Raw genomic sequence first — 16321 nt, 5'->3', positions numbered from 1 at the left:
CCAGCCACTCCTCGGGAGGAAGATGGAGCAATCTATTTCCGTAGTGATACTGCCTCGGAAACCCAAGGAGGGGTCGCTATGAGTCGGGGCCGACTCGACGGCACATAACAACAACAACAACAAGGAAAAGTTTATCTATAGAAGGACATTTTATTTGTTGGTTACCAGGGGTGGGAGGGGAGGGGAGGGAACGCTGTTAAATAGATAGAGATAAGTACTGATTTGGGTGAAGAGAAGGGCAATATACCAAATGTGAGTGACCAATATGATGGCATTGAGGAAGAGAAAGACATAGAGAGGTACACAGGAGGTACAGACAACAAAGATTAACCCTTTTGCACATACAGTACTGTGTTGTCAGTGAAGGCAAACATGGGTATAATGGGTATATAGGTGGATAGAGGGGTGGACATATATATATATATGAAGGAGGATAGGTTGGGGCTGGCAGGTGAGAAAACATGCAACAGAGTGAAGTGAGAGAATAGGGGAGGCCCAGTCGTTGAGTGGAAGCAGTTAGAGAGGGAGCAGGGGCCTTCCTCAGTGCTTGAAATGAGGCCAGGTCTTAATGATGTTGTACAAAGCCTTCCCAGGAGACAGGACGCTGACCACATCACTGTGCCCAACCAGGAAATAGTTGGGACTCAGATAGCCCTTATCCACAGCACAGTAGATCAGGTTCTGGGCGGCCTCCAGCGCTGCATTGTTCGGCGGCTTTTCTGTGGAACACATTTCCCATCAATCATTAGGGGTTCAAGGATTTTTGTTTAGGGCAGAGACAGCACAGATTTCAGTGTTCCTGCTCCTGGGCACCCTCACTACCACAGCCAGCAAATTTTCATTAATTGTGGCAACTAGACACAACTAGACAAAAGGGAGCTCTGATAGCATAGTGCCTAAGGCACTTGACTGCTAACCAGAAGGCTAGTGGTTCAGACCCACCAGCCACTCCTTGGAAGGAAGATGGGGCAATCTACTTCTGTAGTGATACTGCCTCAGAAACCCAAGGAGGGGTCGCTATGAGTCAGTCCGACTCGAGGGCACAGAACAGCAACAGACAAAAAGAGAAAACCGAGTCACTGTTTTCCCTGATTTTCTTTCTTGCCAAAGTATCTTCCAGAAAGTTAAAAACTGCTCTGGAAGAGAGCTGCAGACAACACAGTGTCGTTGTATCTGCAGGTGTGAAAGCCTCAGCAGGCACTCCCAAACCCAATCCCGCATCTCCATATTGCCCACTGTTTTTCCGTAACATGTGATAGTGCTCCCCAGCATAGTTGTCATAGTTACCAAGAGGCTGCATTTGCAGAGGGAACCATAAAAACACCAAAGTTTGCAAAAGATTTTGTGTTTCTCTCTTGCTCCATGCTAGCCTTTGATGTGGATAGAAAGAAAGATGACACTGGGTATGGGAGTGGGTAGGAGCTCTGGTAGCATAGTGGCTAAAGCACTTGACTGCTAACCGGAAGGCTGGCGGTTCAAACCCACCAGCCACTCCTCGGAAGGAAGGTTGGGCAATCCTACTTCCGTAGTGATACTGCCTCAGAAACCCAAGGAGGGGTCGCTATGAGTCGGGGCCGACTCAACGGCACATAACAACAACAACATGGGAGTGGGTGGATTTAGAATGAATGTTCTGTATCAGAGGGACTCCATGGGACTCTCTGATCATTGAGAGTTCAGTTTAAAACTTCGATGTTCCAAAGACACATCTTAGAATGTTCCCCAGACTCTAGAAGGCACCACAATATTGCCTTTTCCTCCATACTTCCCACACATTCCACATAATATTTCATCACCCAGAACTCCTCTGCCCCATGTTCATGTCTTACCTACAAAGTTGCCCATGAAGGCAATCCCTAGGGCAATATCATTGTATCCGTAGGTGTGAGAGCCTTGAGTATGCCAGCCAACACCTTCGTACACACCACCATCCTCACCCACCAAGAAGCTAAAATTGAGGGAAACAAAATGAAGTTCATTATAGAAGAAAGTCACTCAGGAAGGCAGAATTTGGTTCATTTATTCCTTCAATCATTCATCCTTTCATCCATTCATCAGACATTGACTTAACATCTCTGATGTGCCAATGTGCACAAAGACAATAAAAATAAACCCACAATCCCCAAACCCAAGAATTAAGGACAGATGGGCAGTAATAGCAACTTCAATCCACTTTGATATTGTCTTTGTCCATCCCCTCCACTGAGTCTGACTCCTCCAAGGTGATCAGTGACCTCCCAGACACTAAGCACAAAGGACACTAATTCTGAGTTACATTCTCTTCTTGAAATGTTCTCATCTCTCGGTTACCACAAGCCCAATCTCTCCTGATTTTCCTCTTCTCTGGCTGCTCCTCTTCACTGCCCTCTGCCACCCCATCTTCCTGGACCCTTTCTTCAAATGTGGTATTCCTCAGGACTCTCATCTAGGCCCTCATCTCTTCCCACTAGGTACATTCTCCTTAGGCAATCCATCCACTCTCATAGCTTCAATTAAAAGTAACATCTCCAAAACTGAACCTATCTTCTTCTCCAATTTCCCCAGCTATAAAATTGAGCATTATCCTAAATGCCTCCCTCTACCTTACCCAGCCCCATCTGATCATTAGTCATGGCTTATTCATTGTATTCCCTGAATATCTTTTAAATTCTACCATTTCTTACTGTGCCAACTGCCACTACCTAGTCTAAGTCACCACATCTATTGTCTGAATTACTACAGTAGCTCTCTGCCCAAGCTTTGCTTCTTTCCAATGCATTCTTGACATAGTAGTGTAGTGGGGTAAAAGTACAGCCTGCCTTCCTAAAGTAAAAAGACATCCAAGTCCGAATCCCTGGAACCTATGAATATGTTAGGTTACATGGCAAGGGGAAGTTAAAGTTGCAGATGGGATTAAGGCTGTTAATCAGCTGGCTTTAAGATAAGGAGATTATCCTGGATCATCCACATGGGCCCAATGTAATCACAAGGGTCCTTATCAGTGGAGGAAGGAGGTAGAAAAGAGAGAACAAGAAATGGTAGAACGAGGACTAGACCAACTGCAGCTTCTTTGAAAATGAGGAAGCTGGAAATAGTCATGGAAACAGACTCTCTCCTAGAGCCTCCAGAAGGAATACATCCTGCTGACTTTCAAAAAACAAACAAACTCACTGCCGTTGAGTCGTTTTTGACTCATATCGACCCCTGCTGGGGTTTCTGAGGCGGTATCTCTATGGAAGTAGATTGCCCCATCTTCCTTCCATAGCATGGCTGGTGGGTTTGAACTGCCAAAATTCTGGTTAGCAGTCAAATGCCTTAGGCACTATGCCACCAGGGCTCCCCCTGCTACTTTAGCTCCCCCCGCAAATCAAACCTGTTGCTGTTTAGTTGATTCTGACTCCTGGCAGCCCCCTATGTGACAGAGTAGAACTGCTCCATAGGATTTTCCTGGCTGTACTCTTCATGGAAGCAGATTGTCAAGCCCTTTTTCTGCTGCACTGCTGGCTGGGTTTGAACTGACAATCTTTCAATTAGTAGCCAAGTGCAAACCGAGTGTGCCACCTAGGGACCTGACTTTAGCCCAGTGAGACTCATTTTGGACTTCTGACCTTCAGAATTGTAACATCATAAATTTGTGCTGTTCTAAGGCACTGAGTCTACAGTGATTGGTTATAGCAGCAACAGGAAACTAATACAAGTAACACAAGTTTTTTTAAACACAGATTCTATCATATTGAATGACTTTCCAATTTGCTTCCAGTTGCCCTTCAAATAGAGTTAAACTATCGGGATCAGTTACAAGACCCTTCATGATGTGACTCCTCTCTCCCTCTCCAGCCTTACCTCTTAGCACTCCTCTCTTTGAAATCTATTTTAGGAGTATGAGTTAAATTTTTTTCAGTTCCTCAAAGATACCTGGACCCCAGGCTTTGCATATCCCTTTCTCTAGAACACTCTTCCTTCTTCTTAGCCTGTCTAACTCCTATTCATTCTTAATGCCCCAATCTAGATGTCTCTCCCTCTGGTATCTCTTTCCTGACACCACTCACTTTCCCCAAAAGTCTTAGTTAGAGACTCAACCTCTATCCTGTACTTTGTCAATTATAGTGCTTAACATTCTGAATTGTTATTACTATTAATTATCTTCCTCTATCAACTCCACAAGGCAAGAACCATGTCTACCTCCAGGAACATAATATATAAAGTATGAAAGTGATGCATCAGAGGGTGTTTTGTCCTGATTATAGTCAACAGCAAAGTTAGAGATGACACATCATGGAGCTGGAGGTAGAGGGGGCAACATAACAGGTTTCAAGGAATAGGGATTGGACCCTTGAAGACTTAATAATGAAAGAAAACAAACTTTCCATCAGCTTCTGGCATTTTCCATTTAGGATTTCCAAATTTACAGCTAGTTCTCCATTATCTGTACTAATTAATTATAGCAACCATGTGGGAAATCCTGCAAAACACAGCAACAGTGTTTTCTAGTTTGCAAAGGATGGCTTTAAAATAGGTGTGAAGAGGAAAGCGGCCACCACACCAAAAGAACACAAATGCAAAAAGCAAATTCACCAGAGACATGAGATTAAGTCATAGGTAAATAAGTAAAATTTATCACTCTCTAACACTGAATCCCTTCTATGAAATTCCAAAGCTATCTTCCAGGTAGCTTCTACAATTTTATTAGCTCAATGTGTATCTTTATTACAGACCTGGTATTAAAGTGACCAAAAGAGAATATTTCGATCCAGCTCCCTGCCTTCAAACAGATAAGATATTATTGACCCCATTTTAGAGATCAGGCAATTGAGGCCCAGAGAGGTTCAAAGCCCCTGTATCTATAAAATGAAGTAAATAAAACTAGAGGTACAGCAGGATTCTCACAGTAAAGAGGATAAGTTCAGGGATGGTCCAGATCAGGGTAGGGCTGGACAAGGCCTGCATGTTAACTTGGAATGGATTGTATTAGAAAGGAACAAGTCTTTGAGTGCCTTCCCCAAGGGTTTCTCAGTCTTTCTTTATCACTACGGCTTTAGTGCCTTCTTTTGAGAGTCCTCCCACGCACTTGTGGAGAAAAGGCCCAGAAAAGAAAGCTAATTCTTAGCAATACTCTGAATGATACTAAATCCAGAGTCTTGCAGAAGCTAAAATGTGACTCCTTAGGTAAAGCACCTGGCACAAAGGAAGGGCTCTGTAAATATCAGTTGTCACCCTCAACATTTTTTCAACAGCCTGGTTTCTGCCCTGAAGAGTGAGAAAGCCATTTTTTCCACTGATCCCACTTACTGATATCCAATGTCACAGAAGTCCCTTATATCCATGAGATAGGACTGTATATCTCGGACGCGAATCTGGCAGTCCACAGAAATATTGCACCTTGTCCCAGCAGTGTGGATGATAATGACATACTTGGCTGGGAGGTTCATTTTAGGGCAGTGCGTCTCTCTGGCTCCCCAAGCAGACCGTGTGATGATGTTGGGGCAAGCTGTAGTCAGGTGAAAAATCAAGAAAATGTTAATTTAGTATTTTTTTTTAAATGACCAAAAGAAAAAAAAGTAGTGACTGAAACTGCTACTGAGACTGCTAATGTACAACCAAAAACCTCATAGTTCCTTGGTCGAGGGGCTTAGGGTCATGGTTCAACGGGACATCCCAATTTACTAGTCTAATAAGATGTTTAGTGTTTCTGTTCTACCTCCTATTTTGTTGCATAGTGCCTGGGGTCTTAAAAGCTTGCAAGCAGCCATCTAAAGCATGATAGTAGGCCCCTATTCACTTGGAGCAACAGAGGAAGAAGAAGAGTTAGGAAGAGGAGTAGGAAATGGAATGCAAGGCTAATTGCCTCCATGAACAACTGCCTCCTTTGCCCTGTGACCAGAAGAACTGGATAGTGCCTGCCTACTGTTACTGAAGGAGCTCTGGTAGCATAGTGCCTAAGGCACTTGACTGCTAACAAGAAGGCTGGCGGTTCAAACCCACCAGCCACTCCTCGGAAGGAAGGTTGGACAATCTACTTCTGTAGTGATACCTCCTTGGAAACCTAAGGAAGGGTCGCTATGAGTCCTATGACTCGAAGGCACATAGCAACAACAACAGCACCATTACTGAACATTTTGATCAATGATTCCATAGAAGAATCCTGATCAAAAGGGGGAAAATGTAGAACAGAATTTCAAGTTCTCATGGACTCCAGACTTTCTGCAGCCATGGGGGCCAGATGAACCACTGAAACTACTGTCCTAAGATAATGTTTCAAACTCAAACCAAAAGTGTCCCTTGAAATCTTCTTAAAATCAAATAACAATTTAGTGAAACTAGTGAAAAATGGCTGCCTAGAGCATATGCTTTTTAAAGAACTTTATATATGAGACAAGAGCAACTCAAAAGATTAGATAGAAATCTTTGGGGCAATGTGTTTATGTTAATGGAGGAAGAACAACTCAGGAAAGGAGGGTGAGAATGGTTGCAAAACTCAAAGAATGTAATCAATGTCACTGAATTGTACATGTTCGTCTATGCATATTCTCAACAACAAACAACAAAATACATTTTTTAAAAATAGAAAACAGTAATTTGCCTTTGCCCGTAAGTGAACAATCTCACAGCTGGGTTACTCCTCAGTCTCTCCCCAACTCCAGCATCCACCAGTACATCCCAACATAAACAGTGGGATTCTGGAAAAATCCAGATGGAAAGTGTCTGAGTTGAGTGACTAGAAAAATGGACACAGATAAAATTCTACAGGTTCTGATAATAACTGTAGAATGTACTATGTGAGCAGAGGAAAGGAACTGTTGGTTATACAGAGACGTAGCCATTTTAGTTAAAGGACAAAGTATATGTACAAATTGGAATATTCATTGCAAATATAAGGAGGTGTAATAGGGTCACTATGCAGAAATCAGCTGACTCTCTGAACTGACACCATTATGTAAAACTAATTTGAAATCCATAAAGAACTCTTCAACTCTTAAGGAATTATCATTATTGAAGATAATGAAAGCAAAACAAAACTTTATTTTGAGATTTTGAGATCACTTTTAAAAAAAGCTTATTTAAAAATATACCATTGACTACAAGAAAAGGCTCAATGTAACAGAAAGAGTTAAGTCACTGAAAGTGCTTATTAATTTTACTAGTTTTAAATTGCTGCTTGTTCACTCCAAAATAGTGCATGATTTTTATTACCCAGATTCTGACATTAATGTAACATGAGAACTTGAATTTTGGGGCAATCTACTTCCGTAGTGATACTGCCTCGGAAACCCAAGGAGGGGTCACTATGAGTTAGGTCCGACTCGATGGTACATAACAACAAACAACAACATGGCCACTATACAGATTGGCTGGTTTTTACATTTAGAAAGAGCTTCTATGTGTGTCTGTGTGTGTGTGTGTGCAGGCGTGTATAAAGGTACGTCTGAAGTTACTTAATATTATACATAAATCTGTATGTATTTGTACTGTTGCCCATTTTTGTGGGTGTTGTTCCATAACTTTTATGCAATCTGATATCATATATATTTTACTTGCCGATTTGTTCATTTTGTCTTTTCACTGAAATACAAGCTTCATGAAGGTAGAGAGTTTGTTCACAGTTTTGTTCACAGCTGTATCCCCAGTAGCTAGAAGAGTGTCTGGTATTCAGTAAATAGTTGTTCATTGAATAAAAATGTGTGTACATGTACACTTATGTTAAGAATAATTCCATGGTTATATTATTCTAAACAAACAAACCAAGCTCACTGCCATAGAGTCAGTTTCAACTCATAGTAAACCTCTACTGGGTTTCTGAGGCAGTAAATCTTTATGGAAGTAGATTGCCCCATCTTCCTTCCATGGTGTGGCTAGTGGGTTTGAACTGCCAAAATTCTTAGGCACTTGCCACCAGAAGACCAGGAAGATGGCCTTTTAAATATTTTACAGATCTCCAAGATCTGGAAAAGACATCATATCTCAGCCCAAGAAGCCAATGAGAGCCAATAGGAAAGAGCACTCTCAAGTGTGGCTAGGGTTGTAACAAGGAAGAGGGTGAGGCAAGATTGAGAGTCTTACCTTTCCCAGGCATCACTGGATGCTGAGAGACCAGGCAGATCTCATTTTTCAGGATAAGTGGCTGAATGTACCTGGGTGACAGATGACCCTTCTGGACAGCGTAGGAGATCAGGCCCTCTGCAGCTGTTAAGGCAGCAGGACTGGGACTGTTACCTGAAAGAGGATGACATGGAGTACAGAACTATCAGTAAGAAACTCTAACCTGGTCTAGACTCTGGGAGGGAGGACCCTGGATAACTGATGGATGCAAAGAGAGAAAAGTGGTCCAAAAGCCAGGGCAGAGGGCCTAAGAAACAATGAACTGTTTGGACAGACCTCTCAGCAGCCAAGTTTGGAAATCTCTTCTGAGTGCCAGAACTAAGAATTTATTTATCCACTTCATCCCTTGGTGGAACGGCTGGGAAGCAGTAAAAGCTATGTGCAGAGAGAAATCCACCTGACCAAGTCAGGTAGACCCATTAGCATTTACTAAGTGGTTCTCATAATTAGGCATGCAGCAATTTCCTTATATCTATTAACTCATTTAATTCTCACAGGAAAACCTCTGTGGTAAATGCTATTACTAGCTTCAGTTGGCCCATGAGGATTTTCAGTGTGCCCATTACTTATCTATCATCTCTCAACTCAATCTCTGCTTCTATGTCCTCCTCTGTTTTGCAGGGTGCTAAAAGCTGCAAACTACATTTGTCAGACCCCTTTGCCTCTTGGCATCTGGTTGGATTCTGCCAATGGACAACTCTGGAGGAAGAAAGAAGCCATGATTTTCTACTTCTGGCAGCTGCAGCAACACTATCCAACAATTGCAGCCTCCAGAAGAGATGGCAATAACTGAGCTCCAGCAGTGTAAGTAGGTTTCAGCAACATCACAGGAATTTCAGACCAGAAAGGAGAAAAAAGACAAATAGAAGCCAAGGGAAATCATCAGAGAAGACAAGCATGATATAGGCTGAAAAGATAAGTGTTGAGGTAAGGGAGCAGAGGAAGAGAATACAGAAAACTTTCTGGCAAAGGGTCAACAGGGAATGACCTTACCCATGTTATGGCCAAAAAAGGCAATCCCCAGAGAGATATTGTTGTAGCCTTGGGTGTGCAAGCCTTGGATATTCCAGCCAACACCTTCATACACCTTGCCATCATCCCCAACCAGGAAACTGCCAAGCAAGAAAATATGGGTTAATGACTAGTCTTTGTAACAGAAAACCTCTCACAATCCTCAGAAGGGAAATGGGTCTTAGAAGCTCTTAAATAAATATTGTGCTTCAATAATACCACAGTGGGGAAAAAAATCCGTTTTAGATCTCCAAGGGTTGTACATTGTTGTTACTTGCCACTGAGTCAGCCTCAGGCTCATGGTGACCCCATACACAATGGAACAAAACACAGCATAGTAACCCACCATCCCTAGGACAGGGATGTGATCCATAGGGTTTTCATTGATTTCCACAAGAAGAGCACCAGGCTTTTCTGCCTTATGTGTCAGTCTTGAAATTCCACTAAAACTTTCTCAGCATCATAGCAACACACAAGCCACAGCTGACTGACAGGTAGTGGCTGTGCATGAGAGACTTGACAGAGAACTGAACCTTGTGTGTAATAGGCAAGAATTCTATCACTGAACCACTACTGCCTTCAAGATATGTAGGAATTTAAATGGTGCTGCAGTGTAACTTAGGAGCTCTGGTAGCATAGTGCGTAAGGCACTTGACTGCTAACCAGAAGGCTAGCGGTTCAAACCCACCAGCCACTCCTCTGAAGGAAGGTTGGGCAATCTATTTCCCTAGTGATACTGCCTCGGAAACCCAAGGAGGGGTTGCTATGAGTAGGGTCCTACTTGACAGCACATAACAATAACGACAACAAGCAGTCTAACTTAGGCTGTTTTCAGCACCTCACTTTAAAACTACCTATTGTGTTCAGCGTAAAACTAGAATCGTGACTCTCAATGATCCAGGAATAAGAGTTCAACATTTTTCAAGGGTGTTAAAATTAATTCATCATGTTTTTTACTTACGGGACCAAACGCCTGAACATCTTTTAAAACAATCAACCAGAATTCAAAAATTCCATTGGTGTTGACTTTTCTTCACTTCTTAGTCATTTCCTTAAGTTCTTCTTTATCATAGGAATTTGTTTAGAATCTTCCTTTTCTTCAGTTAACTTTTCAATTCAAATTTATTTATTCTTTTATTCCACATCCTCCTTTATTCGTGGGTCCTTATAACTTTTTTATCCTCCATTTTCCAATCACAGTTCTCAGAACTGATGTTTTCACAATTCTTGCCATATTCAGCTCTTAATAAATGATGAGTTTCCACAACAAATTGAACAGGGTGGCATTTCACTAAGGTCATGCCAAGCCCTTGAATTTAGTGAGACCATTTTTCTACCTCAGGCCTAAGGCAGTCACCTGCCACACCCAAGGTTGGCAGAAACCCACTAGCCACTCCCTGCCAAGTAGCCGGGCTGTCTCTTTAGGAGCTCTGGTAGCATAGGGCCTAAGGCACTTGACTGCTAACTAGAAGGCTGGCGGTTCAAACCGCCAGCGACTCCTCGGAAGGAAGGTTGGGCAATCTACTTCTGTAGTGATACTGCCTTGGAAACCCAAGGTGGGGTCACTATGAGTTGGGTCCAACTTGATGGCACATAACAACAACAACAGCATACTGACATGGGCCTTAGTAACCAACAGGGAAGCTTCCAGATGTCCGCCATTTCCCTGGCTTTGCTGCCAGCTCTTTCAGCACATTCCTCTGTCACATCTATATCAGCCTTTGGTTGGTCCAGTGTGAATAGATCCTTATGGCTACAGTCAGCAATTCTGGAGAAACTGGAGTTCATTTAACTGTCAGAAATACTGTGGCTGAAGTAAGCATCACATAAGTGACAACAGTGGGTGGGTAGAGGTACTGGTGGCAGGGTGAGGAGCTGAGGCAGTTACTATACAGAGAGTGGACCAGAAACTCACACACACACGCATACACACTCAGGAGCACTGATAGTAACAATGAGGAACTGCAGCTGCTCTTATTTATTTATTTGTGTTTAAAAATAAACTTTTTAAATGACATGGGTTATCCTCCCCAAAATGAATAATTTTGAATTATTTATATTTGTCTTTAAAATTCAAAAGAGGTCTGGTGGTGCAGTGGTTAAGGCATTTGGCTGCTAACCAAAAGTTGACTGGTTCAGACCCACCAGCCACTCTGCAGAAGAAAGATGGAGCAATCTGCTTCTGTAAAGATTTATAGCTTTGGAAACCCAATGGGGGTTGCTATGAGTCAGAATTTATATATTATATATATATATATATATATATATATATATATCTCCACATATTCAATATACATAGCCATATGCTCAATATATATGTCTATATATATACTGTTGTTGTTTTTGTTATGTGCCATCAAGTTGGACCCGACTCATAGCGACTCCTCCTTGGGTTTCTGAGGCAGTATCACTATGGAAGTAGATTGCCCCATCTTCCTTCCGAGGAGAGGCTGATGGGTTTGAACCACCAGACTTCTGGTTAGCAGTCAAGTGTCTTAGGCACTACACTACCAGAGCTCCCATGTCTATATACTATATACTCCAAATCAAACTCACTACCATCGAGTCAATTCTAACTTATAGTGACCCTGGAGTGGCTGGTGGGTTTGAACCACTGACCTTTTTATTAGCAGCCAAATGCTTTAACCACCACACCATCAGAGCTCCTTATATACTATATCTGTATCTTCTATCTATCTATCTACATATATATACACACACACACACGTATGTGTGTGTGTTTAATATATCTGTATTTTTTTCATATATCCTTGTATATAGTTTCATATATATTTCATATACCATCATATCATCATATATATCCTCTTGTATATCTTCATTTATACTCATATATATACATATTTATATATAGTTATATATATATATATGAGGATTATATATGAGTATCAGATACATAAATATGTAGATATATATCCTTGTTCTTGAGGGAAAAGATAAGAGGCTCTGGGCCTCCACTGATAACTCTCGGAGTACACACTCAGACTCAACCCCTCAATAAAAGGATCTGCTCATGCCTTCTGCTGTTAAACATGAGGCTTTCCTCTCTCCCTATCCCAGAGTCCACAGGGATCCCTGATCTCACTGTCAGGGTAACCTCTCAGGGTAATAGGCAGGAAACTGGTTCACTGGGTAAAAGCCCTATCTATGCTGCGGGTGAAACAAGTGCTGGACTAACAGACCCTCGTGACATAATTCTGGGCTCACAGCTTCCTTGCTCTGTGACTTTGAGCAAATTCATTAACTTCGCTAGACCTTGGCTTTCTCACCTGTGAAACAGAGGTGGTGATATTTCTCCTACCTCAGAGGAAATAGGAGTTTGTGAAAACCTTTAAGAACTGTGATGTCCTGAAAGAATCAAGGAGGTGACTACATAACCTTATCACATAACCTTCTTTGTTTCTTTCTAGGAGTTCCCAGGGTCAAAAACTCTATCTGAATGATGGCTCAGAGCCATCCTTCTAAATGACCTCCAGAGGACTTAGACTTTCTTTCTTCCTTTCCTTCCTTCCTTCTTTCTTTCTCTCATTTATTTATTATTTCTTTGTTTATAATATTTTGTATTCATTATAAAAGCAGGAAGCAAAAGAGACTTATACTTTATAGTTGAGTATAAGTGTCTGCTCTGAGCATTACCAGTGGAGGCCTGTGGATAATCATCCTAGGAGGGAACTTTGAGTGTGGGTTTGGGACACACCAGCCTCTTACTTGTATGGCACGTCGCACCAGCCTTTGGTGTAGATGGAATGGGACTGCAGGCCCCGTAGCTTCCAGCTGCAAATGTTCTGCTTCGGGCATTCCATCCCCATGAGCTGGTCAGTGATGACGTAGGCCACAGGCTTTGTCAACCGGGCCTTACAGGTGAGTGTTCTTGACCCCCACTCCTTGCGGGAGACAATGGTGGGAGGATCTGCAGGGGGATCACGGGAAGATAATGCAGCAGGGCCTACCCATTTCCTCCCCAGCAGACAGCCCACACTGCCTTGAGTCTTCTCTTGCCAGGCTCTGTCTACCCCACTATGGTACCCAAAGAGGCCTTCACCACCCACCTCTTCAGCTTCTCAACTCCTTATACTCATTTTGGCTAACAAGTCCCCACACAGGCTCTGAGTTCAATCTGTGATTATATATGAGTCAATCTGCCTTTTTCTTCAAACTACTTCTCTGCATTTCCCTAGAAGATGAACCTCCACCCTCACTTCTCTCTGCCCTGCTTCCTGCTCCCCTACTTCAGAAAGCATCTCCAGCTGACATCCACCCTCAGGCATTCTGAGCTGCCTTCTCTAGAAGCATCTTTGTACATATTCATTTCCCTCAGTGGCATTTGTTCCTGGGTCTTTGACTGTCCTTTGTCCTACCATCCCCTCAGAATGGTGAATCTCTGAGAGAAGCAGCCCTCTGGTTCTACTCAGCCTAGGGGCTCTCATGGTTCAGAACCCACAGGAAATTCCATAAACATACATAGGGTTTGAATCTTTTCCAGATAGAACTCACTATGGACAGGGCTGTGAGACCCCACACAGCACTACAGACTCCCTGAGTGGTGGAGGGGGCAGTGAGAGTTGTCTCCACCTTCACACTGAGACCTTCCTGAGGGAGGGGTGTCTCCACCCTCACATCGGGAACTGAAGGATAAGATACATGTTTTGTTTTGTTTTGTTAACTCCTGATTTGTTTGTTTGTTTCCTTCCTTCCTGGGACCCACCTCTACCTAAAGACTCAGGACAGTCCATGGGAGTAGTTGGCTGATGTACCTATCACTCACAGCCCAACTATAATGAAGTTTTGAGAAATATTTCTGGCCACTTATGGAACTCCGGCCAATCGTTAAATCTCCTCACCATTACGACTCTTTCGAATGAGCTGTGAGATGCTGGAAAACAGGTCCAGAAGCCTTTCTGATAACTCTTTGGTTTGTGTTTCATTCCAGGAAACCTGTGGGAAACCTCCTGCAAAAGAATATTGCACTTAGTGCTGGTCCTTGGAAAGTATCTGTACCACTCTGTGCCTGTAGCATCATCAGAAGAACAGGCTAGACATCCCACCTAGAGCGCACAGGATCTCTGATCCCACAAGTCCCCTAACTTCCTCTTGAAAGTGCACTGAATTGACCAGAGGGGAACCACAGATGTCTCTGGCTTCAGGCTGCCTCTTACTCCCATATCTTTCTCCTCCCCACTCACCCCCAACCTTCTCTCTATTTCAGGTGCACTGCAGTCTCCCCCTGCTTTTATCTGAACATCTCTGCCTTTTCTGATTCACCTGACCATTTATTCATAGAAACTCTCCATGGGTATTTATCAGTATGTCATGTACCAAGATGATCACCATCATTTTGAGCAAATGTTTTGATGTGTTTAAGCATGTATAGATCCAGGCAAAGTTCTTAAAATATAGAAACATAGCAATCATTGTGACAGCCTTCACAAAGCCAACAACTAAATACTTCACATAGGATGTATTGAGGGTTAGTCCTCATCTGCGTGTCCTCATCGTCTTCTGCCCTTGCACACTACAGAGGTCAGGACAGCAATACCCATCGGCAGCTGCAGCAGCAGCAGTATCTCCCATAGGCCAGCTCTGTAGTATACAAAGCATTTCAAGGGCACTACCAGAATTGTGTCTCAGAACAACCTTATGAGACAAGCAAAGCAAAATAACTATCCCCTCTATATAGAAGCCTTTGGGAGGTGCAAGCTATTAAGTGTTCAACTAGTAATCTAAAGGCTGTCAGTTCAAACTCACCCAGAGGAACCTCAGAAGACAGACCTGGCAATCTGCTTCACAAAAGTCACAGCTTCAAAAGCACTATGGAGCACAGTTCCACCATGCATACGTGGGGTCACTATGAGACAAATGGACTTGACAGCAACTGGTTCGGTCTTTTGGTTTTCTATGTAGGTAGGAAATGAAGGCTCAGAGAGGTTAAGTTATTGTCTAAGATAACACAGGTTTTAAGCAGAGCTGAACTCTAACCCAGACTCTGACCGTAGAGCTCATAACCACTATACTCTGTGATTGTCAGATGATCTTGGGCAAGTCACTAACATACCCTGGCCTGTTTCTCTATCTATAAAACAAGGTCACTAAGTGTCCCCACTGTCCTTCACATGGAATAATCAGGTACAAATGCATGACCATTGACACTGAGACCAGAAGTGTGCTGAGCAGGCTGGAAAGAGAGATAAGGACTGGATTCCATCTCAGCAGGGGAGCGAGGCTCTGACCTGGGCTATGAAGGGGAAACATAAGACTGGAGAGAAGGAGAGATGAGATTGGAGAGGATAATTTCCAAATGAAATCCATGGGACTGTTAGGGTGAAAGAAAGAGCAGCCATCAGGCTAAAGGGGCAGCCAGAGTCAACATGGAATGGGTTGAGAACAGGTACAGGGCCGGATAAGAAGACCAGAGTGTTGGTCAAGAAAACGACTCACTGCCAATCTTGGGCAAGCAAATCACTTCACCTGTCAGGTGGCTGGTGGGTTTGAACCGCCAGCCTTCTGGTTAGCAGACAAATGGCTTAGGCACTATACCACCAGAGCTCCTTCAGTTTCTCCATTCATAACGAAGGGCAGAATTACATGTTTCCTGGTCTGTGAGTTTCTCTAACTTCAAACAAAAAAACCCAAACCAAACCCATTGCCATCAAGTCAATTCCAAATCAAGGCAACCCCGTGTGTTACTGAGTAGAACTGTGCTCCATAGCGTTTTCTTGGCTATAATCTTTACAGAAGCAGATAGCCAGGCCTTTCTTCTATGGTACCACTGGATGGGTTCAAAGTGCCACAGTTAGGTTAGTAGTTAAGTGCAAACGATTTGTACTACCCAGGAACCTTCATTCCAACACCAACTCTAGGCAATCCCACGGAATTAGCTAAGAAGCAGAGGGCAGAGAGCAGACTGTATCACACTATGCCTTCAGTATAGGTCTATGCAGAGACAACTTGAAAACATGTCTAGTATCTAAGAATCACAAAACCCATTTCCATATAAAAAAAGGCAATTCAGCAGTAATTATTTATTGATCATTTGGGACACACCTAATTGTGGCGGTTATGTTGTGTGTCAACTTGGCTGGGCCTGGTTGAGTGGCTGGGCAGCTGGTGGTAGTTATTCACCATGATGAGACTGGTAATCAACTCCATGGTGCAATCTACCACAAGCAGCTGAGTAGCTGCCTTTGGGATGTGGTCTGCTTCCTGTATATAAGGAGAA

General features: G+C 43.0%; 1 protein-coding gene across 1 annotated transcript in view; it reads right to left on the bottom strand.

Moving 5' to 3' along the window:
• Window positions 1-540: 540 nt before the first annotated feature.
• Window positions 541-16321, bottom strand: part of LOC103203534 (peptidoglycan recognition protein 3) — a 17493-nt gene continuing 1712 nt past the window's right edge. Inside the window, exons 2-8 of the mRNA XM_042782004.1 lie at window positions 13965-14054; window positions 12814-13036; window positions 9070-9188; window positions 8038-8190; window positions 5269-5467; window positions 1830-1948; window positions 541-719 (exon numbers count right to left, since the gene is read on the bottom strand). Of these exons, the coding sequence (XP_042637938.1) occupies window positions 541-719; window positions 1830-1948; window positions 5269-5467; window positions 8038-8190; window positions 9070-9188; window positions 12814-13036; window positions 13965-14054 (1082 nt within the window). The remainder of the gene's footprint in view (window positions 720-1829; window positions 1949-5268; window positions 5468-8037; window positions 8191-9069; window positions 9189-12813; window positions 13037-13964; window positions 14055-16321) is intronic.

Source organism: Orycteropus afer, unplaced genomic scaffold (assembly GCF_000298275.1).
Source record: "Orycteropus afer afer isolate SDZICR_OR568_19922 unplaced genomic scaffold, OryAfe1.0 scaffold00217, whole genome shotgun sequence".
NCBI classification, from domain to species: Eukaryota; Metazoa; Chordata; class Mammalia; order Tubulidentata; family Orycteropodidae; genus Orycteropus; species Orycteropus afer.
The sequence above is the reverse complement of the archived record's forward strand: the minus strand, read 5'-3'. Positions and strand labels throughout refer to the sequence as shown.